This window comes from Acanthochromis polyacanthus, chromosome 19, assembly GCF_021347895.1.
Source record: "Acanthochromis polyacanthus isolate Apoly-LR-REF ecotype Palm Island chromosome 19, KAUST_Apoly_ChrSc, whole genome shotgun sequence".
Taxonomy (NCBI): Eukaryota; Metazoa; Chordata; class Actinopteri; family Pomacentridae; genus Acanthochromis; species Acanthochromis polyacanthus.
Genome location: NC_067131.1, coordinates 4,002,229 through 4,029,276, shown reverse-complemented (window position 1 = coordinate 4,029,276; position 27,048 = coordinate 4,002,229). Strand labels below are relative to the sequence as shown.

Sequence of the window (27,048 nt, the reverse complement as noted above, 5' to 3'; positions counted from 1 at the left end):
AAGAAGACATGTTTAAACTGCTTTTTTTTTTTAGCTCAAATTACTCAGAAATCTGAATAAAAATATTTTTTTGCATATAATGTGGTTTCCGTGAACATTGTTGGTGTAGTATTTGAATATCTTTCTGGGTTTTGTGGACAGTCCATGACTAATAAACAGCCCCAAAAAGGTAAAACTTTCAGATTTTTAAACTTCAAATGATGTTTCCTCAAATTCACTGCTTCTGTAGAGCGCTATAGGACAGAATACTGTAAATGTTGGTGCATATTCTACTATATTACAACTAGATGACAAAAGATTCACATTCAGAGTCTACCTTGGGGGAGATTAACATTTAACCCGTCACAAAAGCACAAATTGTTGTTGCAGAATTCACTTTGCAGAGCTCAACCTGCGGGTTTTTTACAGCCGAATTCTAGTATTTTTCATTTCAGACATGGATTCAGCATTTACATCTTCATTTTGGAAGGTCAAATCTGCAGAAAAAGTGAACATACTTGACAAAATAGGAAAATACAACAGATTTTACTGCTGTTTCTGCCGTTATGCATTGGACAGGTTGAATTCCTGACTTCAGTGTTGCTGTTTGCCTTATTGAGGTTTCACAAAAACTTTCACTGGATCCACTGGAAGCTGCAAACAGCTCACAAATGTTCATACAATGGTCTTAACCTTGAAGCAAAAAGGACAAACTGAGCATTTAAATAATGAAAAGAAGAGCAGAATGAATATATTGTCTGATCAGCCGATTAAAAAATATGTTTGATGCTTGTGTAACATTTCCAAAAGGTGTAATATTTAAATGTTTATGTTGAGAGGAAGAGGCGGTGATTCTGCAACCGTGGACGATTCATGTTTTAAGTGCAATTAAATAAATTAGTTCAGAGTCGATGACGGCGTTGCAACAAACGGCAGGAAGGTTTCATGTGAACGCCGGCCTGTGGACGATGTCGGGTGTTTATTTTACGTGCTGTGGTTTGTGTGGTTCCCTGAGTGCAAGGAGTGCAAGATTTCACATGAAGCAGCAGCAGAGATGCTCTCAGACACCTCAGGAACGACCCCTGCTGGAAATCTCAGCTATTACAACCAACAAACCCTGATCCCTGAACCTCTAATACCTCCATCTCCCATCAGTCTGTGTTTCCCTTCCACTGTATTTCCAGAGATTTTAGTGTATATTATAGAGACGGCCGCGTGACGGAAGGAGACCAGACGGTTAAAGCAGCAACAAGCATGTTATTTTATTTTATTTTGTGTGTGTGATCTACTGTATGTGCACTGTTCATGTGGAGGGAGATCCGTCGACTCCCTTCTTTGAAAGCTTATAAATTGCAATGCAGAAGCAAATAAGACTGAAAATTTCTGAGAGAAGGGGAAACAGAAACCGTTATTTATTGAAGGTGGCATAAATGTGTATTGTACTGTTGTTTTTTTATTCATGAAAATAAAGCTTACACATGAGAAACCCCGACTGCTTTGAGATTTATTTAACTAAAATCAAATTTCAGCATGCCGTATGTTTGCTTTTTGGATTGCAAATGCCATTTTACCATGCATAAATCATCTTTATCTGCAGCCAAGTGTATATAACATTGGAAAAAAAATGACACAGTTGTGATGTTAAGAGTTTAATTCACCGTATAAATACAGTTTGCACGTTTCCAACCAGCTGGAACGTTTCACTATTGTTGGATCGTTTCACTATTAATGACATAAAAATACAGTATAATATATCATCTCCTCCTTGTTTAAATATGTGTCTATGCTTGAATGTTAATAATTCATACATTTTTACAGATCAAAAAAAACTTAAAAAACATTAAAATATACTTTTTATAGATGTTGCACCATCAAGTTTTCTATGTAAGCAATGACCAAAATGTTTAGGCAGAAATTGACTGTAACAGTCATGTTCAGCATCATATTCAGTTCTTACAGGGTGAAAGCCACAGATAGAAGGTTGGATTATTGCTGGAGCACCTTTGGACAGGTAGCTAAATGCTATTAGCATCTGGAAACTGTAGACAAGGAAGCAGGGTGATGATAATGTGATCTAAGTCAAAGTTATTCAGGCATTTGCACCATGCACAGTGCAAAACACGATTCCTATATAGTACTATAGTGCATTAGACCGGCAAAAAATACTTTTTTAGACCAATGGTTCTCAACCCTGTTCCTCAGGACCCACTGTCCTGCATGTTTTAGATCAGGGGTGTCAAATTCAGTTCCTGGAGGTCCACTATCCTCTATGTTTTAGATGTTTCCCTCTTCCAACACACCTGATTCAAATGATCAGCTTATCATCAAGCTTAGCAGAAGCCTGATAACGAGCCTGATCATTTGAATCAGCTGTGTTGGAAGAGGGAAACATCTAAAACATGCAGGATAGTGGCCCTCCAGGAACGGATTTCGACACCCCTGTTTTAGATGTTTCCCTCTTCCAACACACCTGATTCAAATGATCAGCTCATCATCAGGCTTCTGCAGAGGCTTTGAGGCATCAGAAACACACTGTGGAGCCAATATAGACATCTTATTTTAATTTAATATGGGAAATGTGCTGTTAAACACATTTTTTTCATGTTTTTGGAGTATGTGGATCAATTTTTCGCTCTCTTTTTGCTCCATTTTTGGTCTCCACCATCTCCTGAGGAAAATATTGGGCTTTTTAGCTGATAAATGCTCTGATGCAATCCCCAGCTAGTCTCTAACTGGCTTTTTAGTAAGTTTTGTCTGAAAACAGTGAAGTAAAACAGTAGAGTTGCATTCAAGATCGCTAAACACTGAGCCAAAACTCACTATAAAGCTTCTGCAGGTTCAGCTGATAACTTTGTGGGTTCGTCACTATTTTTTTACTTTCTTTTTGATGTTAAGACCTGCTTTAAGGTTATTTGTCAAACAAAGCTGCAGTAAATCAAATGATCACAAACCAGCTGGTCATCCTGCCCCAACAGTCAAATAACTCTATGTATTATCAAATCTGATTTGATTTAATGCTTTCACAAAATACACTAATTAGCTTTTTAAAGAGAGCATTTCAACTTCCAGCATGTTCAGTGTGTGTTGGGCAGCAAACTGTGAAATTCAAAAAATATATAAATGCATATATGCAGATTGAAATTACCTAGAAAAATAAATGCATTAGAAAATGTTAAAGTGGTCTCTACGTCTCTTCACCAGGCGTGTTGCTGCTTCATTCTGCTGGCTGAAGCTTCCCATGATCCAGTCACGGGTTCGCAGAAGAGATCAGCAGCACGTTCTCCACTCGGTCAGAGCGGTTCATGTATGCTGTCCAAAATATCCACCCATGATATTTCAGATCTCTTCGTCTCTCACGTGGTTTCATCCGCACGAAATGTCGGAATGTCGTCTCATCTCGTCACCACAGAATTATGTTTTCAACGTTGGCGAACCCTGGATTCTCTCTGAGCTTCCAGTACGTTCCGTTGGACAACCACACGTCTCGTCCACAGGCGTCTTTGGCTTTCCTGAGGATGAAGAAGAACAATTAAATTGTTATTTACACATTTTTCATTTGCTGTGATTCATGAATTTTCACAGAAACCTGGTGAGAAAACCTGGCAACATGCAATTTAGGAACTTCTCTTAATGTCCACTTCAAAATGAATTGTTACACATTTTGACAGCTTTGTAACAGATTGAAGTTAATTCAGCTCATAGGAATGTTTTGCAAAATAATAAAGCAAAACAAGATACACATATTATTTAGGGCTGGCCTGAATAGTGGTTTCTGGCCTCCGAATATTCGGGCCCTATTAATGACGAATGTCCTGATATTCGTTCCGCCCCGTAACGTCCGACCGGGGGGGGCGACGGAGACGGCCCGAATAGTCGGATCCGTTCGTCTGGTCTCCCGGGTCCACATTTTGCCCTCGTTTAGTCTTCAGTTAAACTGAAGAATTCCCAAACACCGGTCTTCAGCATCTTGTCTTGTGTTTATGCAACGAAGTGAAGCGTGACGTCAGAGTCTGCAGCCACCCGGCCATTCGGGTGGTGTTTACAAACACGAATGGAGGAGCCGAAATGATCCGAAGAACACGGCGGGATGAGCCGAAATGGGCCGAAGACGCAGGGGAGAGACGAGCTCCGAATATTTTCGTCTGGGGGGAGGAGGGGGTGATCACATCGACATATGTGTATATGTTTATGTGATCACATGATGAGATGAGCCGATGTGGGCCGAAGGCGGAGGGAAGACAGTAACGCTGAATATTCTTTACGCCGGGTGACGTCTGATGGTGGGGGGTGGGGACGCGTGAATATTCCGATACCAAAATTAATATCCGGATAGTGCCGTAGCGAACGAATATTCGGATATTCGGGATATTCGGGTCCAACCCTAATATTATTATTGTTGGGTGAGAACTGTTGCCTGTGCAAAATATTTAACTAAATAAACGTGCAGCTTTGCCGCTATAAATCCACTGGGTTTCTTTGTCTCATTTTACGATAAAATAAACATTACCTGTTTTTTTTTTTGTTTCAATTTTTTTTTTTAGCCTGGCTTCCAAATAAATATTATTTTAAAAACTTCATTTGTTTGATTGTTATGTTGCTAGGCTTTATTCTGTTAAGTTTATTTTTTATGCATTTTAACCTATTTTGTCAAGTTTTTAATCTTGTTCTATTTCTTTATTATATTTCATGCTTTGTCTTTTCATGAAATTTTGTCTTATTTTTTCTTTTTTTCATCTTTTCATTCTCTTTGTGTTCTTTTATTAATCATTTTTGTTCGTTCAGTTTTTCTGAGCTTTATTTCACTTTGTTTATTCTGTCTAACTAGTTTGGATGACATTTTGAAGAATATTTTTCAGTTTTTTTACAGACTTTCAAAGGACAAATAATAATTGATTCTATAAAAATGATAAACTTTACTTAGCGCATTTCTTTAAAAAGTTGCAAAATGTTTAACAGAAACTTGAAGGTAAGAAAATGATTAAACATGAATAAAAGGCCAAAATCAGAAAGGTTAAATAGTAAAAAAATACAGTCATGTATCAAACATTTAAGAGGACATTTTTTAAAAGAAAATCTTGACTAATCAAGAATCACCAAGTGAATTTAGAATAAAAATAATTCCATATAGCAAACCTAATTGTATATATTTTTTGTATTAAAATTATTTACCAAACATCTTTTGACAGAAAAAAAATCAGAAATTAAATTTCAGTCCATGGATCTGCCTGAAAATGTTGAGCTAAAATCAGTAACAGACCGGATTCAAAATAAGGAACTCAGGCAGATTTACGGAAAAGACATTAAGTAAGCGTTTGTGCCAAGAAAGATGATTATTTTATTGTCTGCATTATCATCAATCAAAGTTAGAGTCACTGTGTCCATTTGCTGGAAGAAAACATGTCATTTATGATAGATGGCGTACAGCTCGTCTTTCTACAACCAGGAGTTTAAAAGGAGTGAACTTACTTGAAAAACCGAGGAACGTGATCTTCACCCTTCTTGGTGAGTTCTTTTCTCCGCTCCCTCTGATATTCTTCGATCTCATCTTTCTTTTTGTCGGCCTCGTCCACTTTTCCCTCCTCCAGCATCCTGCAGATAGATTGGAATGAAAAACAACAACATTAGTCTACATTCAATCACCTTCATATTCGACAGTCGTTGAAAAAAAACTTTCCTTTAACGTTCTCTGGGAACGATGGAAAGGAAACCGTCAGAGCTGATTACTCGGTAAACTTAATCACATTATTGTTCTGAATTCTTCCAGATCATTTAGGAACTGTGGCAGTTTCTCTGCTTTAATTTGATATTGCTTTTACCATTTTATTCCATATATATACTTAATATTTTACCATTTTCATCATGTTTCAGCTGGATATTAATCATTATTAGGACTTTTTTATTGTCTGTTTTTCTTCTTGTGATTTTTAGGTCCACCTTGGGGCCTTGTAGATTCGTTTCCACCTTATTTTTGACTTTCTCACCTCTGGTCGGGGCGCAGGCGGCTGTCGGTGGGGGGCAGCAGAGGCTTCAGGTCTGGGGTGAGCTCATTCAGCTCCATGGCGAAGGTGGAGAAGCCATAGTAGAGCAGGTAATCCTTTGGCTGGGGATCTGTGGACGGACAGAAGCCTCTTAGGTGAGCTGCTGCACAAACGTGACGCTTGGATTTGTACTGATTAGTTGCTTTTGGCAGCAGGAGTGCTTAATCATTTCACTTCACGTTCATTTAAACCTTCCACCCTTAAAGCAGAAACACACGCGAACAACACGCTGGCACCGACACGTGGCAAAAAGACGTGTTTGTTTTTTGGTTATCGGGGACTCACTCGGCTTCCAGATGCATTTGGGAGTCGGCAGGGTGTCACAGAAGATGCCTTCATGCCACAGACCTCCAAACCGGTGAATGACGCTCCCACTTTGGTCTAGCACCGTTCCCTGCACCTCGTTCTTGTTCGTGTCTGAGCCCCAGTAACGAGACTAAAGCACAATGAAACAGTAAAACAGTCAGTAAATGGTAAAAGAGTAAACAGAGGAGCGGTGGAGGAAGCTGATTCACCTTTACGAATGTGATCTTGCAGGTGCAGACGCTGCTTTTCAGGTTTTGGATGGTGACTTCTCCGTAGTGCTCCAGATACCGCTGCTGGCTGAGAACGTTATGGATGCAGGTCACTACTTTGTTCCACTCGTAGTGGTCTCCATACCTGGACAGAACGCCACAGCACAGCAGAGTGAGGCAGTGCAGAAACAGTTGAGTGGGATCAAGCAAAAATTGCAAAAAAAAAAACAAACCCAAAAACTGTAGTTCTACGTTTTAAAATTGTTTTGCTGTTTTATTTCATTGCAAGGTGAATATGTTGAGGATGCAAACTGATTTTCAGACAAAACAAGCAATTTAAAGATGGTTTTGGGGAAATGTGATGGACATTTCGGACCATTTCATGAGATTTTTTTGTACTAAACAGACAAACTCAAGTGGAAAATAGTCACTAGTGTGTGGCTCATAAGTACATCCAACCACAACGTCCTTTGTTCCGTGTCAGTCACAGACATTTCCTGCATGTCCTAACCTTCTCTTTCACCTCTGTATTTTTTCTTCCTCTACACTATAAACCATCGAAACAAATGCAACTGAAATCTTAAATGACACAGATTTTTTAAAGATATCTGTGACATTTTATTCACATGAACATTTCTCTAAATCCACCTTTCTTGTCCTCCTGCACCCTGTTTTGGAAGCAATTTACACAAAACCAGAGTCTGATCCTGAAGGAAGTGATGAAGAAAACGGAAACATTATTCTAAATTCCAAACAAAGTCCAAATTACTGAACAAAGACAAAGTATTTTTTTCCCAACAAAACCTTTGGTCACTGGCTTAGCTGTAACACCACTTGATAATATCATAAAATTTGACCCAAAGATTGTTTCAAACTGCGTTGGATGATACCAAACAACCAGCAACAGACATTTCACTTATCTGTCTGCAGAATCCACCCACAGAAGTTACACATACTGTCACACTGCTCATGCTAACACTTTCCAGATCACGTGGACTTGAGTTTTTGGTGCGACATATCGCCTTAAATCGGTTTGTTCTTACGGCAGGAATTTCAAAATATCAAACAACTTAGAAAGAGAGGACAAAATAATCAATTGCTACCTTTAAACTTAGTTATTTGTTCTAACAATAAGACAATTTTTGTGATTTTTTATCTTCAGTATGAACATGAAACAGCTTCACAGTGGATCAGTTTATCATTGTGTTTACAAATGCAGACTCTGCCAGCCGTTATAAGAGGACAGATGGTTTAAGTTGGTCTGATCTGTGCTTCCTGAGACGACTGTCATTGAAACATGATAATTAAGTGTTTCGTGGCTCATTGCACTCATACAATATGACTTTCAGTCGCACCTCATCAAATAGGGAAGCAGCAAATTTAAACACACTGATAATCTGACTGTTTACCTCGGAAGAGTCACGTTCACCATCCCTGTTGGCACGATTTCCAGTGACTTCCCCCAGAATTTGTTCTTCCATCGCTGGTCTGTTTATAGACAGAAACAGGTGCTGATGTTTGTAAAAGCATTTAAAAGTCAGAGGACAGACACAACAATGATTACAAGAATGAACTAAAAGAGATTTTGGTTTGACCTTGCCAAAAGGAGAAGTTCTCTGAGTCTGCATGGCAGGCGGAGATGGGCGGATGATGGCAGACCTGGTAGAAACAAAGAAAGAGAGATCAAAAATGGACATCCGTTGACTTAGTTGTAACTATTTTATACGAAACAAAGAGACAAAGTGCGTAACTTGTGGTCTCTTTTGATTCGCAAACTTGTGCAAAGGATTATAAATGTTTTTCTGAAGTTCTTAGAAGATAAGAAACCTGAAGTGATTTCATTTTGGAGCCTAAAGAGGTGAGCTGTGGTTTATCTTTTGCTTTTAATACATGCAACACAGCAGAAAATCACAGATCTAACAGACATCACACAATAACCGGCAATGCAGCATCGTAATGCAACACGGCAACAGTTCTTATTGTTGATTACACCAGAGCACAATGAAGAACAACCTGCACATCTCCATTAAAAGCTGCAGAAAACTTAGATAGGCATATATTACTTAAGAACTACATCTCTCAGCTGTTTGAGTTGTTAATCGTTGAGGTTTGACATTTAATTATTTCCACTTAATTGCAGCCACTTTGAGATAAATGACTGAAACATTTGTGCTAATTTTTGATAACAGGGTTTTATTAAAGCGATAAATCACCGGCTCAGTGTGACTGATGGGCTCAATTAGCCCGGTGAGTGATCCATCTTCATTCAGCAGGAGGAGATGATGGGAGCTCATCTTCTCCCACTCACAGAAAATATCAGTTAAACTGTTTTAGGTTCCCTACAGCAGCGATTCGGTGCCCTCAAAGGCTTTGTTCTATGGATGTAAAGTCAAGTTATCATTATTTAATCAGCAGAAATGGAACAAATTTACCAGGTGAGTTTAAATATTGAAGTTAAGATCAAACAATGTTATCTGTTGTACAAATTTACAGAAATTTTACACAGAAAACCAACATATCCCCAAACCGGACCATCCTGGATAAGATACCTGCTCACTGATGAGGCGGAAACCTCGGTCCTCTCTGATGCACTCGAAGGTTTCTCCCAGAACCGGGTTGAAGGGCTTGTAGCGGTTTCTGAACGTCGCAGTGGAATAACCGGAGATGGCAAAGGCAGCAATGTAAACCTGCAGGAGCAAAATGCAAACTGTAAACGCTTGCTGTCTTTCTGAACATAATATCAAAAACTTCTTTGTTCAGTTTATTTTATTGGTGCACAATCTGCAGAGAAAAAAATTCTATTGTTTTTTTCATTATTTTGACATAAAATTATTTTTGCTGTGATTTCAAAAACATTTCCTTTATATTTAGTCCTAAATTTTAAGTTAATTACCCTACAATTTAAGTTTAATATTGTCAATGCACACCCCCTGTCAAAGGCATTTCATCATATGGATGTGATCAGGGCAGGACTCTGATCATACATGTAAAGTTTCAGGCAGATTGGAGCATGTTCAGGGCATTTACACAGCATTTGAAATTTCATGGTGAAGGAACAAAATTCCAGAGGCCGCCACGGACACGCCCTTTGACTTTGGATGAAGATTTTAATAACTTTGGATCATTAAGGCCTCCTGTATGTACTGGCCCAACTTGAGGTGAATTGGAGTTTCCCCCCAGGAGGAGTTCACTCTAGAAAAAAATGAAAAATGGGCAAAATATGACATTTCAAAGAAGCTCACTTCCTGTTGGCTTTGGAATGTGGCTGTCACTGACTTTTTTGTTCAGCCTGATGTGCTGCACATGTGTACCAGATTTGTCAAAAGTTGTAGGACAGGTTCTACTTTATTTGAAAATGTCCTAAAACTTTTGACAGAGGGTGTATTTCTAAAATTAGATACAACTAGAGACAATAACTGGAAAAATAAGTGCTTTGCTTTTGTAATTTTACACAGATTTGTATGTAGATTTGAAATTTCCATAAAAAATGTTGAATGTAGTGTATAATTACTAAATGTATTGGGCAACTGTCAAAATATTTTTGATGGTAACATATCTATGATTACATTTATCTACTAATCTATCAAACTATACATAATATTATTATGCATTATAGGTTATTTAATTGTTTTTACACATGTAAATATATTTCATTAACCATTAAACCCAAATGTACACATAATCTCATGCAAAATTCAGGCTAGAAAATGAATTTTAAATAAGAAAAGTTTGAAATGAAAGTTTTACTGTATTTTTTTTTGTATCCTAACTCATAGAATATTCACATTTTTATTATTATTATATTTTTGGAGCATAATGCTGTTAAAAAGACCAAGCCTTATTTTTCTTGTCAGTCAAAGAGGATTAAAGACACGTGCATAGCGATTTTAGTTATATGGCTATCTTTAAAAATTCATTACTCTGCACATTTACAGGTTTGTAATGAACTTCTGGGTGTACTAGGCTTTAGTTATGTTATCTGAGGACAGGTGTCTCAATGAGATTACCTGTATAAATAAAGGTTAAATAAAAAACAAAACAAAAGAGTTAGCAGCTGATAAATCAGAGCCAACTGGGCTTTTCAGGAGAGTTAAATAACATAGAAGTCACTGAAAAACAAAACTAAGGGACCTGTACAAGACAATACAACAACATAACACTGAGTTAAAGACGCACAGGTTCATGACAAAGCACAACATAGACATCAAAATGAAAGTGCAAAGTGCCAAGCAATAAAGCTAAAATATAAAAACATGAAGAACAAAAACAAGGCCAACAACAAGGGCTTTCAAAATCAGCCACCAAGCAGCTGATATGCAAATATGTTCCATGATGATGTAGATAAGTAACAAAAGAAAAGCCTGAACTTTAAATTTGGTGTTTCAGGCAGACAAAGATATAGAGCAGTGTTTTCTGTGGGAGATAACGACTTCATTTTGTAAGTTTGCAGACCGTTTACATGCACAAAAGCCCTAAAAAATACTTTGGGAAAGTGGAAAATCCAGAAAGCAAAACATGGGCTCTTTAAGAGGACTAAGTGGAGTCTGCTGTGTATTTTCAGGAACATTATCAACATTTCCACAATCAGCAGCATGAACACAGTGCACCGCCTCACCATCCTCTGGTAGGGGTCTGGCGTGTTGTTGGCGGTATCCAGCAGGTCGCTGTACTCCAGCTCCTCACACAGCCTCTGCAGCAGGTTAACGGGCTCATTTAGAGCCGCTGGCATCGATACACGAGCCAGATCTTTGCCTGACGGGAAACAGGACACAGGGCTCAGAAAATATTCTCAAATTCAAAGACCTTACTGCTTTGTCATGTGACTTTTAGTCCAGTCCTTACCGATGTTGTTGTAGAGGATAGCCATGAGGCCTACATGGCTGTTGTCAGGACAGTGAGCCAGAAGTTTTGTTCTCCGGCCGGTGCTTTTAGGAACAACACTGTTGGGAGTCTTGGAAATGCTTGCACGGTACTTCCTGGTGGCCGATACTGAAGCATTGGTGAAAGGAAATAATATTTATCATACTGATTAACAAAACTGGAAATACATCACAAAAGTAAAAGTGCACTTAAAGGTATTAGAGGAGATTTAATTTCCTACGACTTTGAACGTAGCATGCGCACATACAACCTCTCCCTCACCCCCCTCTAACCTCCCCCCTCTTAACATTTACGAAGAAACGCCCCCCTCCAGAAACTTGTGTAGCACTCGTGAAGTTGTCTTTTACGGCTGGGTCCCCCTGGATCTTTATCTGCCATTATGTAAAAAAAGATGAGCAAAACAAGTCGCCAGCTAACTACGAAGCTGTACCAAAGCAACACATACAGAAAACACGTAAGTCCAAGGCGTACGTAATCTACGTAACTAGGCCTGAGCCGGAAGATTTTTGATTGACAGGAAAGGAAGCAAACCAAACGCCTCGGTCCGAGCGCGTTGATTGGCTGATGTTTTTCAGGTCCTGCCATGTCTACATTATTTTTTTTTTTTTTTAGAAACCACACATACAAGTCCACTGAAGGTCAGTATATTCATTTTATGTGAATCAGACAACTTAAACAAAAAAAACATCCGCCATAATGCCTTTAACTGTTTCTGTACAGGAAGTAACAAAAAACCTGAAGCAATGGAAAAGAGATGGCAACCATGCTAGTGAAACTTACCATCGTCAAACAGACAATCTAACAATGACAATACACAGATGTACAAACTGATGTTTAGCAGATATTGTGTCCAACAGTTCAGTTTAGCATGTCATGCCACTAATTCCAATCACTAGTCAAAATCTAACTTGTGTGGAACATGAATGTTTAGAAAAATTGTGCAAAAGTGCAGCAAACGAGGACTAAAACGCAGAACAAAAGATACCACACTCAGATAACCTGCTTGATCCTTGATTCTACCTTCTTAAAGTCGGTCTTTTCTGTTTGTAGTTCATGTTCATGTTTCCATCTCCCGCACTGACTTTAAAAATGCCTTTCATTAGAGAAATAAGTAGAAATATTAAAGTTAAGTCCCAAGAATATTTTTTATATTAGAAATCTAAATGATTAATTTAAATATTAAAGTTATTATGCTACAATTTTATATATAAAACAAATTTGCATGAGTAAATTAAACATCATGCATAAAAAATAAATACAACTCCAAAAATTACTTAAGTATATTTATCTAATTTTTTTTAAAAAAGGTTACAACACTACAATATTATATATAATTCACATTCACCTGACTAATTTAAATGTTAATTATGTGGTGTTTTATTAAATACAATATTAATTTCCCTGACTAACTTAAGTACTATTATTACATTGTGTGAAATGTGAGTCTTACATGAATAAAAATAACGTAATTAGTGCAAAAGTCAAATGATAAAAGAGGTTTCTGTGTAAATATCCAACATATCTGCTGTTATTCTTGTTCTTTATGTTATTTTTTAAGGTGCAACTTGTGCAGATAAGTGAGATGTGGAAAAAAACATGAACTCTGATCTGATTATTGCATCGCCAGCTATCAGATCTGAATCATTGGATCAGCTTTGATAAGAGGAATTATAACACTTCCACTAGAAATATATTCAGATCTGAGTCACTAAATCACATTTAGAATATAATGTGAACTTAAGCAGAGCATTGTGGATTTTTTCCTCCCTGTGACACTTCGTTTTTAACTTTCGAAAGTTCATATTCCATTTCAAAATGTGTGAACCAGCTATCAGAGGAGATAAGAAACTCAAATAAAGCATCTAAATGATATTTTCATGCTTTAATATGTTGGCAGTTAAAGGTCAAAGACTGGACAAAGGTGATGGAGTACATCTACCCACCGTGTCCCTCCTCTGGCTCTGAATTGGTGGTGCTTCCATCGCTGAGTCCCGATTCCTCAGACATCTCAGAGGAGCTGCCACAAAGGATGTCGTCGCTGGCGTCGAAATACTCGGCAGCTGAATCTGCGACTGAAGGAGGCCCGTGGGCTGAATGCCTCCCTGCTGCAGGCTGAGGAGGAGAAACGGTGAGGAACAAAGAAAACTCGGAGGGGAAACGTGTCGGAGAACCCAGCACTGATCTTACCACGGCTAATGTGTTAGGCTGGTGGATGTTGTTGGATTCCCAGACTTCCTGCAGCTTCTGCCTCTCCTGGGACAGCGTCTCATGCACCGACTTCAAGGAGGTAAGCACTGAGAAGACGAGGAAGGTATGTTAATATTCCCCCCACTTGGTTAATCTCCATTTTTCTCTCTGAACCTGTCCCAGTTAAATACAGAGCCTCTAAAAAAGTGCTCACCCACCTTTGGAAGTTTCCCTTTTTGTTGCTTGTCAACACTGAATAATTTTCAATTTAATTATAATTTTTTGGAAGAAAACTTCCTTGTCAAAGTGAATTATGGTGCAAAAAAGAAATGAAGGGAAAACCACCAAAGAACTAAATGAATACAAGAATAACCTCCCTATCTTAGTAAGAAAAGATGGGAATATATGATTTCTGCTGATAACAAAAGGTCTGCAGCGTCCAGACATATTGCAATAAAGGAACTAACAGGATTATTTGAAATGTAGCTTCTTTGTCCATATCTGTCGGCCTGTGTGCATATAGAAGAGTTTCTCTGACCTCGTAGCGACATGGCGCAGATGTCCTGCTGGATCTTCTTGCCTTCAGGCGACACGACGGTGGGAGGGGACAGCTGAGAGTAGACGTAGTCGGGGATGGAGGGCACCGACGCTCCGAGGTGGGCCGAGCTGCTCAGGTGACTGGAGGACAGCTGTGAGGTGAACAGGAGAGGATGTTGGGTTTAATAGTCTCCATGTTACCTGTCAGTCTGTGGGTCACTGGTCGTGTTAACCGGTACAGAAGGTTTCAGCCCTGGTCATCAGCACGCTGAAGGAAAGTGACAATTTTATCACACAAAGGGAATATATTATCTGCTAAAGGCACACTATCTATTATGTAGAGGTCTTCACAAGTCCAGAACCTGAGTCAGACCAGCCGAATTATCTCGGATTTATTAGCCGTCTAGGAAAAGTCCTTATTTTAGTTCTCGTTTTTGAACATTAATGTCGACTTCAGGCCTCTTTGGACCAGTAAAGACCTCTAATGTAAAGCGCTGTATCAGCAGAAGCATGTAAATGTTAAAAGAATGACTTCATATTTTAACTTACAATTTTACAGCATCTACTTTTCATACTCCCCTGCACGTCCACTCTAGAAAGATATTCCACCGTGCTGAATGTATCTTCCAACAACGCGTTTCTCTGTTTACTGTTTTTGAGCCATGCCACATTTATTTTACTGCTCAAGAATGTTTTATTTTCCTCTGATTATTGTGTCTTCTCTGCTCTGTGGGAACACTGCCTGCAGTTCAATTGAAAACTTTCTCAGTCGTTTTCGTGAAGTCGAGGATTTTTTACAGAACTTGGGTGCAAACAGCTTATTTTTTTGGCAATTTTTAGATTGAAATATGTAGAATAAAGTGATTTTAACATCCTGGATATCCTAAAATAACCTTATTTAAGCTTAGATTTTGGTTAACTTTTCGACAGAAACAGACGCACCACATGGTTAGTTCAAGGGCCGTTTGAAAGTTGAAAATCTGATGATTCTGCTCATAATAAACGGTGGAATTTAGCCTTTTCAAAATTAGGTTTTGGGCTCCAAAGGATTAAATCGGGTGCTGCTAGTCTAGTAAGAAAAAAAAAACTTCAAAGCTCTAGAGCTAGAGGGCAAGACAGACGATCAGCACAGCTGCGGGATGCGGTTTACAACTGCTGGTAAAGCATCTAAACTACAAGCAGGATCTGTGAATTCTACAAATCACACTTTTCTAGAATCACGGAGCAGTTTCGGATGTTGACGCGCAACATATTTATGAATGCAATTAAAACCAACTACGACATTTAACCCTGAAAAGGAAAAACATTTACTGTCATGTCATAATTATACAGGCATTGTCAGGATGTCAGTCTGCTGCAGGGAATGATTGCAGAACACTGGATGATTTTTATGCATCAACTTGTCTCTGCCTGTTGGCGACTCACCGATTTAGTAATCCCACGAATAGGCTTTGGATTAGATTAGAGAAAGGCCCCAAAATGTTACTTAAACCCAAAATGTTCTAAATGTTACCAGTAGAAATACGACTTCATGTATGAATTCAATGGAAAAACCAGATAGTATTTTAAATGTACTGTCAAAGAAATGCACAAATCACTGTAATTTGATGTCAGTCTTATCTTTTCTTTAAAATAAAGCGGGTTACAAACCATTCTTACCATTCCCAGGGCCTCCACTCTGGATAATGTACGAGAGTGACCCCACATCTTCCCCGACTTCGACTTCTTCGGCTTCTCAAGCGACAGATTCTGCACCAAAAGACAAGCATCATACTTTATTTCTACGTGATTTTGCTTTTAAAGCGCTGCACAAAACAGCTCAGCCTGTGTGTACCTGTATGCTGATGATGCGCTGCAGTTCTCCGTTAGTGAAAGCCTGGCCGACCTCCAGCGCCTGCAGCCTTTGGATTAGGCGGTTTAGCTCAGAAAGATCCAAGTGACACCGGTTCAACTCTGGAAGGAAACATGTGAGACGTATATTCTGTTACTGAGATTCTGTGGCTAATTAATCAGATTTATATTGTCTTGAAGGTTAGCAAGGTTTACACAGACGTAGCTGCACTGCTGTGGGAGCACTTTAAAGAAATGCGAAGGCTTTAATCAAGCTCTATGCAGATGACTACACTCTTTAAATCACTAAAAGCTGCAGGGAACATCAAGCATGACAAGCTGTTTTGATCGTTACATAAAATACTCGATTGTTCATTGTTCTGTTGTCATTTTGTGTCTCGTTTTTGTAATTTTTGTCTTGTTTTTGTTGTTTTTTGTCTTTTTTTCTGTCTGACTTTTGTGGTTTGTCTCATGTTTTTATCATTTTGCTTCTCGTTTTTGTCTTTTTGTGTTTCTTTTTGCTTTGCTTGTGTTTTTGTCTTATTTTTTCATTTTGGGTTTTGCTTTATTTTTGTTTTGTGTATCGTTTTCGTCTTTTTGTGTTTCCTTTTTGTTTTGCTTGTGATTTTTGTCTTATTTTTTTCATTTTGGGTTTTGCTTTGTTTGTTGTTTTGTGTATCGTTTTTGTCTTTTTGTGTTTCCTTTTTGTTTTGCTTGTGTTTTTGTCTTATTTTTTCATTTTGTGTTTTGCTTTATTTGTTGTTTTGTTTCTCGTTTTTGTCATTTTTGACTCATTCGTGCACGTTTTTCTTGCCATATTGTAACTTTTTTGTCTAATTTCTTGGCTCATCTTTTTTGTTTCGTGTCATTTGTCTTGTTTTTGTCATTTTGTTTCTCACTTTTTGTCATTTTGTGTCTAATTTTTGAAATATTTTGTCTTGTCTTTGTTGTTGTTTGTCTTTTTTTTTGTCGTTTTGATCATAAATTACTACATCATTCAGTTCCAGATAGCTGTGACTAAATGTTGTGTTCCTTTGTAGACACTCTGTGATCTGGAAGTTGTGATGTGGAAATAAGAAACTGAGGAATAATGTTGAAATTGAATTTATTTTTCTTAATAAATTTCAGGTTGTTCATGATGTTTTATGAAAACATTATTCCTTTAATGTGAACATTTTCAGAACATACTTTTCTGCAGAGACAAAAACAAAGGAAACGTGTAATTGTGGTTCTATACAGGTTAATATGCTGCAATCTTATTGGTCACTTGAGATGAAATTGGGCTGAATGTGACGTCTGAGCTATAATGAGTTTGACACCCCTGATCTATTGAATTAACTGCCTGTTTTGGGAGCATTTAATCTGCATACAGACGTTCTTGCAGCTGTGAATGTTCGTACCTTGAACACAGGAGTCCGGATCGTGGCTTTGCTGCAGCCAGGCGGACACTTTACTGTTCACAGCGGTGTTGGCTGAAGGCAGAACTCCTGAAGCTCCGGCTGAATCTGAAGTCACTGCGGGGCTCTGGTGATGTGAAAACAGAAGGAAGAGTCACTGCAAGACTCAGCTTGAAAGATTGCGGTGCTAAGTTTGACTGTCTTTTTATTTAGTAGTCACCAAATCTCCGTTTCTCTGAGCCGGTCCAGCCACAGTGTTGTTGGACAAAGACAGCAGGAAGCCGCTCTGAACGTGAGCCGCCTCGTTCTTCTTGAATAAGCGATGAGCTTGGAGCTTCGTTACCCAGATGTAGAAGAGTTCGTGGCTCTTTGCCTTAAAATAAAAGTCAAATAGAACATTTTCAATCTGTGGACACATATTTACTTGAAGAAAGCAGCAGCATTCAGTGAGTACCTTCATGTGATAGAGAATGTCTCCTGCATCCAGGTCAATGCGGTTGGACTTCTTGTTTATCGATATCACAGCGAGGCTGACGTCCAGAGAACCCTGGACTCTTCCTCTGAACACCTGAAGAGACGAAATGTGGTTTTTAAATCCTCTTATTTATTTCATATCTCGACAGAGCACAGTATTCACAATTTTAAAATAAGTAAATGTATCACACTCAAGGGCGTCAGTTTGTTTTTAAAAGTGGGGGGGATGGAGACCACAGCACTTTGAGAAAATGTCGAAGAACGGCGGCAAAATGCCACAAGCTGGGCTTGAACTCACAACCACCGAACCAAAGGCAGAGGATCAGCCTGTTGAGCTATCAGTACATATGGGTACAGGGGTCTGTGGGCTGCTATAATACTAATTCTCGGGCGAAATTTTGCCCCGGCAGGCTTCAGTCTTCTGAGAAATTCAAAGTTCACTTACATCTTGCTGATTTTTGGAGTAGCGTAAGATTCCTGCTTCCAAGATGAAGTATCGCTGAAAAAACACGCATCGTTTTTGTTCAAACTGACGGATTTAAAACATCCACGTAACAAGCAGCTTTAGACTGAAGCGAAATAAGACAAAAATATCGAAAACATGATAGAGAAAAAAATCTACAGTGTATACAGAATCCAGGACGTCTCACCTTGTGCCAGCCCTTCAGAGGCCACTTCCTCCTCTTGAGCAGATATCCTTCACAGATTCCCGGAGTCGTCATTTCCAGAGGATGTTCTCCTCCTGAGTGCAATTCTACCTGAACATCTTCTACGACCTCCCAGTCTTTGATCACCTGTACAGGAACAGGAACAGGAGAAAACACTCCAGTTGTTTCTCTTCGGGTTTTCTTTCTTTTTTTTTTTTGTCCTGCATCCTTACACAAAACCGGTTTGTTGTCCAAACATACGTTTCTCTGGAAGATGAATTTTTAAATGTGGCTCAAGGGAGAGTCGTCAGTCTTTGTTGAGAGCTTTAAAAGGTCTAATATATGATTCACTCTCTTCACAGCGGTGATATTATACCTCTAAATGTATTTGGTCATACTAAAAGTGTTGATTCGGGTTGTAGAGGTTTCTCCTTTCAGCTTTAAAATGTAAACTGAATGAAGCTGATTTGAAAATTAGATTACGAAGATATTCTGAAGCTGCAGAAAGGATTCCGCATTTTGATCATAGTTTTGTGAAGTGAAAAGCTGCTGAACATACATGTGTTTTGGACTGTTTTGTGAATAAAATGATGCAGTGTGTGATCACTCTTTCGTCTTTTGTCTTGAGCTACCGGGGTGTGTGTTTTTATATTTTATTGCAGATTTTTTCTGATACTAATATTGTTAAATTACAGCCAACATAACTTGTGAGCGTACAGCTCGATGAAAGCTATCGCTAAAATTGCAAAGTTTTTGGGAAATTTTCAGCATGCGATAAACACTGAGGTTTCCATTCTTTTGTACTGCTTCAGGTTTATGAATATATATGCATTATTAGGGTAATTACTTTTCATCTGCCAAACATCTGAGCTACATTTTGGTTTCCTTTGCATTGCCATTAAACACTTTGCCTTCTTGTCTTTCATACTTATCACCTGCACAATTTAAGAAAGTCCTCCCAACTATACATTATTTATCTATTAAATTGTCTGAAAAAATGAAAGTTTCAACAGTCAATAACTCGAATGTCTGCAAAACGATGTGATGTTATTCAACAGATTTTCACTGTTCTGATAAATCACAGATAAAACAGATAATATCTCGCAAAATTTACATTTTCATTGTAAAAAAAATTGTCAAAACTGTGAATAATGTGCACAACAAACATTTGTTGTATCTATAAAAATGGTGATTTATTTTAATAAAAATGCTTCCCCATTAAAATTACACTATTTTTATAGTATTTAAAAAGCAACAGATTTTATTTTATCAATATTTGCAATTATGTTCAATAGAAATGTTTACACATTAAGGACTGAAAAATTAGAAATAAACTTATTTGTTATTTTACAGGTTGTCCCTGTTTTGTTTAAGTAGAGACAATGTCTAGTAAAATCGTAGAAAAAAAGTTTTTTTTTGTTTTTTTTTTACAAACATTAACTTTGTGTAAGTCTTCTGTTTAAATTTAGCTGAACTGATCTTTCTCAAGAGCCAAAAATGCACCACACCATCCTTCTCCACAACATACACAAACATCCACCTCCACATCTGCAGCAGTCACTGTGGTTCAGAGTGAATAAACTGATTCTGCTGTGGAGACATGCATCATAAAGCTGTTATTCAATAGAGGAAGCCCAGACAGGCACAAAGCCAAATCCCCTCTGATTACAGAACCTGACCCAGTGACCTCCCCTACAGGAGAATCATTCTGTTCACGTCCATCATAATCCCCCGGTCCAGGAAGATCTGAACGTTCTGACTGACCTGAGACTCACCTGTCTGGAGTGACGAGACGACAGAGTGCTGCTGCTCCTGGAGTGGGTGGGTTTGTTCCACGTCGGCGAGGTTTTCTCCAGGCCGCTGGCCAGCGACTGGCTGCGATCCAGCGAAGATCCGTACGAGTCCATTTCAGAGCGGGAACCTCAGACTCTCCTCAGACCGGCTGATTGGTTAGGGGGACCTGCTGCAAAGTACCGAAAACCCACCTGAAGGGAAAAATAAGAGCATCAGATTTCTGGATGTGGTTCATAAATTAACAGAGAAATGCAAAAAAAACTTCAGGTTGAGCTGCAGGTTCTGATTAGTCAGTTCAGTTTCAGAATAAAATTTGATTCCTATCTAAAAAAAACATCCCCAAACTCAATCAGCTTCACAAGTGAAAAGATAAACGGAAGAATCTTGGCCTTTATTTTGAAATACCATTACCAGACTTTTACTAACCTTCCACGAGCACTATTAGTTTAGCTTTCTCTTCAGTTTGCACCTAATTGTACTTACTTTTTTCAAATGTAACACGTGTGAGCAACTTGACACCTTCTGACCACAGTGAGACCAGCAGAAATTCCCATTTTTGCTTCCTATAGATACATTAAAAGTAAATATCAGCCTTGAAACAACGAGCAAGTGACACTGATGCTACTGAGCCTGGTTGAAAGATTGTCAGCTGCAACTCCGATGAATTTGAAGCAACAGAAATTGCCATTTTAACAACAATGTTAAAAAATACAATTTTATTTCTATAGCAGCTTTGAAATACAGGACTTACAAGCTAGTTTACAGGCAGGACAAAAAGGGAGTTTACTTAGGAAGACCACCGAACAACAAAAAGCTCGTCTGGCCAAACAGGAAAAGAAGAGAAACGTGACAAAAATTTTAAAAATGAGGCAAAACACCAATGGATACAAAAACGCCAAACCAAAATTAAGAAAAAGAACAAAGTACAACAGTTCACGTTTCATCGTAAAGCTGCTTGTTTTGGTTCCAAATCACCCGAAAAATAATAAATTTGAGCATCTCTCCATATGTTTCTATGCTACTATTACGTGTCACCAGCTTTGAGTTCTCTCTGCAGGTGTCTATGAATGTGGCGCTACACGTTTTTAATCACCGGTCTCACCAAGTCTTTACTGTTCTTTTATGCATTTGCCAGCTGTCTGTTCTGTTCTCTCAGCCTAATCAGTCGAGCAGACGTCTGCCCTCCCTGACTCTGGCTCTGCCGAAGGTTTCTGCCCACAGTCAACAAATGCTGCTCAAAGAGACTAAAGACAACTTTGGATTCGTCGGGTTTCTCTGTCCTAATCAGTAACGCTGCTGTACGAAGCTCCTCAGGATGACTCATGCTGTGAAATGCTGCCATTTAAATAAAATGTCATTGAATTCAAGCTCAGGTGTGATGACTTACATATTAGAGTTTCATAAATCTAAGAACAGCAGCAAATGGTCACATTTAAGGAGCTGTTTTGCATTTTTTTTATGTTACTTTTTAGAAATTAATGTTGCTTTTTAATATTTTGTCAATCCAGAAAATCTTCAGCTCAATCACTTTGGATCTTAAAGTCACTGACACACAGCAAAAACTAAAACTGAACATCAAACTCAGATGATTCATTTAAAAATGTTTGCAGTAAATGATCACATTTAAGGAGCCATTTCATCATTTTTCTATTACTTTTGACATCTAATCGTATATTAAAGTGTCGCTTTTTAATATTTTGTCAAACAAAAAAAAATCCTCATTCAGGTCACCCACACAGTGTAAAATTAAATATCAATGCCAAATTAAGATGATTCACTTGACAATATATGCAGTCAATTATCGTACTAGAGCCGATGTCGTTCCCTTTTCTGTTACTTTTAAGAATAATCTTGTATAAAGTATCGCTGTTTCATATTTTGTAAATCTGAAAATTCCTAAACGATCAGTCTGGCTCTTAAAGTCATCCACACTGAGCAAAAAATAAATATAAATGTTAAATTAAGATGGCTTATTTGAGAATATATGCAGTAAATGATCACATCTGAAGAGCTATTTTACCCTTTATGTGTAACTTTTGACCATTTATCCTGCAATAAAGAGCCGCTTACTCGTATGTTATCCAAGCAAAAATGATTTGATGAATGAACTGTTCAGATGAAAGCAAAAGCATAAACATAAGAGTAAAGTGTTGCAAGTAAAAAGATCACGGCCTAACATTAAACTAATATATTCTTGCATGAACAAACTATTACAATCCTAATTTAACTGCTGTATTTCTACCTTAATGTCCAATTTCTATGAACTGTCACGTCAGGCTGAACATCGTCCTTTTTGAAGGTTGTATCATCAGAGCTCCGTGAGCGAGAACATCAAGTGAAAGTGTTAAGTCGACTGAGCAGAGCAGGCGAAGAGAAACGGCTCTGACTAATCCAGTTACCTAACACAGGTGAGTGCTGAGCTCCCGGTTCAAAGCCGTGATGTCAGAAACATCACCTGGAGTCTGCTGGATCCTCAGAGAGATCACTGAGGATCTTAAAGACAGCAACACTGACTATACGAGGCAAAATCAGACAGTACGAGTGAGAATCTGCATAATGAATGAGTCTTTTTGTTTCAGTGTATCACCTGTGAGCAACTCAGGCTTTACTTCAGTCATTAAAGTCAGCACAAGCAGAAAATCTAAGAGAAGATTCTGGCACAGTTGTCTTTTCTAAGCGGTAACTCTTGTCAGAATCACTTCGTCATTCTTGTGGTTTCTGTGTCACTGAATAATCTGTTAATCTGCGAGCCTTTGAACATGTGCAACGACGGAACAACAACAGATACCGTCGGCGTGAAGCTGAACATGTTCACGTTTAGAGAGCAGCAGCAAAACGACAGTCTGGAAATATCTGAAACGCAAATTATAAGACGTAACTGAAGGAGGAAATTAGAGCTTTCAGTGTCTGCAGCAGCTGTTTGGGTCATTTTCCATCTGATTCGACAAAAATCTGTTTATTTTCTTATACCTTCTCATGCAAATGTCACACAGCCTCAGTGGATGGCTGAAAATTAGGAACATTCTTCTAGCATTACGTGTAAAACCAGAATTTACCCACATGAGAATCTAGGACTTTAGAACTTTTTACAAGAAAAAAAAAACATTTTAAAATCATTCAGTTAAAACATGGCATGTTTTCTTGTTGTTCTGTTATCAAATGATTAGATTTGACGGTGAAATAAAATGTTTTTAAAAGTATTTTAATGAACATGTGGGGTATTGGAAGATACTTTAGTTAATTACGAGACAACAGCAGCTCCTACAGACTTCTACTTTTACAAACCTGAAGGTTGTAAGTGGTCAAAACCAGCATTTTTATGTGATATAGTTTACAGTTTTATGTTCAGCTTGCTTCACATGTAAACAAACTGTAGATGCTGGTGTTACAGAAACAGGAAAAGAAAATAAAATCAATTGTGTGTATATCAGGAGACATAACTCTGCATTTTGGACTGACAGTTGGACAAATCTCATTCAAAATAATCATTTTCTGACATTTAATGGACCAAATGATTAATAATCGACGGATTAATTGATAAGAAAATGAGTGTAAAATGCAGCTTTAGAGTAAATTTTAAAAATTAAGCTTATGGCTTCAGTAGAAAGTGTTTTTATCACACAAAATATTTAGATTTGAACAGGCTGGTAGGGCAAAAAGCTGGGATCCCCTGAGCAAAACTTTACAGTGAGCCTCTGAAATAAACTCTGCTACCAAACAATGCATTAGTTTGTGATAATATCTTCAAATTCAACTTTAGAAATATCTTCTTCTTCTTTTCCTTTCGGCTTTTCCCTTCAGGGGTCGCCACAGCGAATCAATTGCCTCCATCTAACCCTGTCTGCTGCATCCTCTCAACTTTAGAAATATAAAGATTTAGAAAAAAGTCTGACAAAATACGCCCATAGATGTAACTTAATTAAAGCAGGACTCGCTGGAGTTGAGAGTGACCGCTGAACTTAACACATTTGTAACTAAATGAAATTGCCAGAAGCAGTAAAGATGGATGAAGCCGAGGCTTTGCGGAGTCGATAATCCAGCTCTGTATGTGACACCATGGCCAATACCTCCCGCGGGGAGAGGATTAACCTCTGCCTAATTGGTTTTTACAGGGGACGTTCTTAGCAACGTGAAGCAACTTGGACGTGAAGTATGTTGATCTCAGAGCAGAGAGCACCAAGGCAGCATGAAAAGTCCACAAACACAAAACAGTGCAGAGAAAAATGGAAATTAGTTTGTCCCAAAGATACTTTAAAATCACCAGCTCATGAAAGTATAATATGTTGCTTATATATTACATTTAAAAGGGACTTTAGATGCATAAAAATGAAGAAAAATATGCCAAATCTTAACAGATAAAAAACTCACTAAAATACTATTTTTGCAGGTAAAGGTCTGGTTGCAGAATGTGTTTAGGAGATAATGGCTGTATTTACATGAAGAAAACAAGACATTTGCCTCTTGCAGGCTTTGCAGGGCATGAACTTTCAGTTTTTCAGTGTGCATTTACATTTATTTTGTGATTTTGCAACTTTATTGACTTAAAAAGAGAAGCTTTGTTTTGGTTTTATCAGTTTTTTGCTTGTATTTTAACAAAGAAACAAGTAAACATGACATTTCTGCAAGTCTAACAGCACCAGTCTGCAGAATCACTGTGAAAATATAAGAATAGAAGTTAAATCTTTCAGCCCAACGGACTTCACAAAGCTTCGTCTGGAGCTCTGAGTGCATTTTTGCTTTTTTTAGTACAGAAAAGGGAGAACAGAAACACAGGGAGGGTGGTTCGCTGCATTTGATCTGATGTCTGAACGTCTAAATCTGTCCAGAAGCAGTCTGTCTTGCTGTTATGTAAGAAACAGGAGAGGATGAGAGTAACTGACCTCAGTAATGAAAGCATGTGGCGGAAACAGGATGAAAGGATTTGTCGGTTTCTGAGCTCGTTTACTCAGGGAGGAAGCAACGCAGAGAATATTTTACATTTAAGAATGATTTGATTTGAAAGTTTGGTTTCCTTGAGGGTTTAACTCGGACTAAAAACTCTTATTTTTTCAGTAAATCTGCTGCAAAAACAGAAAAACTAAGACGATGTCGCTCACTTTTGCAGTATTTGACGCTGGACAAAGCAATATTGACAGGAAAGACATCACAACTGTTGAAATTTGAGGGTGTTTGCTTTCAGTAATTGTGAAGCAATCACAGTTTTATCCATTTAAATAAGACTTTCAAGTGCAATGAAGTGCTAAAAGAGCCAAAATTGAGCAAAATTCCCGTTATTTCCGCTCAGCACCGATGAGACAAGTGACTTCATGAGCTCATATTTAAATGGTGGCCAACAAAAAACAAGTCATCCAAGGAGAAGACAGCAGCATTCCAGAGGGTGGGGTTAAGATGCACAGATTATGACAACAATAATCTGTTTTCTGGAATAAAAAACAAACACAGGGATCAGCCGTTTCCATGAATGAGTCTGAGAACTGACAGCTTCACTCCTTTAGCAGGACGAAAATTTGGACCCAGCAACGATTCTTCAGATGATTACTGAGCACTATTTGTAATCCAAAAGCAGGACAGACAGTAGAACTTAGTAAAGCAGCTCCACTGAGGTATTTTAGTGGTAATACTTCTTTATGATCAACTAAACTGATTATACTTCTTTAGTTGAGGCCCACAAAGTCCTTAATGGCCTCTGCCAACTATTCAGGGATCTAATCTAAAGCCCTTTCAGATGTCACTGCATCGGCAAACACAAATAAGGTTTTGCATATTTAAGCCAAACGTTTTAAAACATGGGATTTCACCATCAGGAACAGGTGGCCATGACGCACTCACAGCGCGCAGATTACGGTGCGTAAAAGAGCCAACAATGTCCTGGTTTTGGTAATTCAGCGGTTCCAAAACGATTTAAGGCAACAAATTTGCATCATTTGTGTCGTGTTTTGTCATTTAATGAGGGAAAAAAACTGTAGAAATCTCACCTGAAGTTCACCTTCGACTCTCATCATCCGCTTCCGTCCTCTAAATTAATCCAACCAAGGTCTCATTTGGCGCTTAGGAACCTGCGAAAAATCACCATTTCGGCTGAAATGATGGTTCAAAAAAAAGTGAGGAGGAAGTCAAACTACATGTTCTACCCGCAGATGACCACCAACTCTGACCACAGAATCTGAGCGCCGGTGGGTGCAACGAGCCGCCTCCAAATCCAAGGAGGGCTGCGCGTCGCCGGCAGCGCGCACCGTGCGCAATGTGTCCTGGACATTATCCGCATTAGCTGGAATTACAGCGGAGTGTCTAGGAATTGGTGGAGGGCAAATCTAACCAGGCTCCTCTCTATTTATCCACACCCAGTTTGTTCAGTTTGAAGAAGAAAGTATAGTGAGTTTATGAATATGACCTTCTAAGGACAAAATACGAGCTTATATACGACAGAAATTCCCCGCAAAACACATGCATTTGTTCATATTTGCTCATTATTTGTTGATTACTCACTACAATTCATACTTTACACATGACTTCCTATATTTATTGCTACTAAATGATGCAGGAGACCCTTTATGATGTCCGGCTTTCGTCATTTTACATAAAAATCCAAGCATGTTCACTTATTTTAATGCCAAATCCGGCAGTTATGAGCAGCTTGACTTTGGTTTAATACCAAATATTTAAAATGCTCTTTTGCAGAAGTGTGTGTTGATGGACAGAGTGCCTGTGTGTCTCCCTCAGAAAAAGCAGGCCATAATAGACTAACTGACCCAGATTAACATGCTGTAAT

At 38.4% G+C, this 27,048-nt stretch overlaps 1 protein-coding gene across 2 annotated transcripts; it reads right to left on the bottom strand.

The window, feature by feature from the left end:
- Positions 1-1,368: 1,368 nt before the first annotated feature.
- osbpl7 (oxysterol binding protein-like 7) lies at positions 1,369-26,475 on the bottom strand. Of its 2 annotated transcripts, XM_051939849.1 has the most exons (22): positions 26,255-26,475; positions 20,261-20,470; positions 18,489-18,632; positions 18,284-18,337; positions 17,819-17,932; positions 17,585-17,737; positions 17,368-17,491; positions 15,972-16,090; positions 15,797-15,886; positions 14,139-14,289; positions 13,601-13,707; positions 13,357-13,525; positions 11,375-11,521; positions 11,148-11,284; positions 9,082-9,219; positions 8,128-8,191; positions 7,942-8,020; positions 6,533-6,677; positions 6,303-6,453; positions 5,961-6,087; positions 5,446-5,568; positions 1,369-3,488 (listed from the first exon to the last, which is right to left on the bottom strand). In XM_051939849.1, exons 2-22 carry the CDS (start codon positions 20,390-20,392, stop codon positions 3,380-3,382), a joined length of 2,577 nt encoding a protein of 858 aa, XP_051795809.1. In that variant the 5' UTR covers positions 20,393-20,470; positions 26,255-26,475; the 3' UTR covers positions 1,369-3,379. The 2 variants fall into 2 exon arrangements, with proteins under 2 accessions (XP_051795809.1, XP_051795808.1); XM_051939848.1 differs by having other exon boundaries at positions 13,357-13,707.
- Between the last annotated feature and the right edge of the window lie 573 nt (positions 26,476-27,048).

What these genes read in the sequence shown, in the direction of transcription:
- osbpl7 (XM_051939848.1), bottom strand. Translation starts at nt 20,392, where the DNA reads ATGGACTCGTACGGATCTTCGCTGGATCGCAGCCAGTCGCTGGCCAGC. An exon ending in CTCAGAGAAACGGAGATTTG is followed by an intron (nt 17,492 to 17,584) that starts GTGACTACTAAA and finishes TCACATCACCAG; the next exon opens with AGCCCCGCAGTGACTTCAGA. An exon ending in CACGTTCCTCGGTTTTTCAA is followed by an intron (nt 3,489 to 5,445) that starts GTAAGTTCACTC and finishes CTTCATCCTCAG; the next exon opens with GAAAGCCAAAGACGCCTGTG.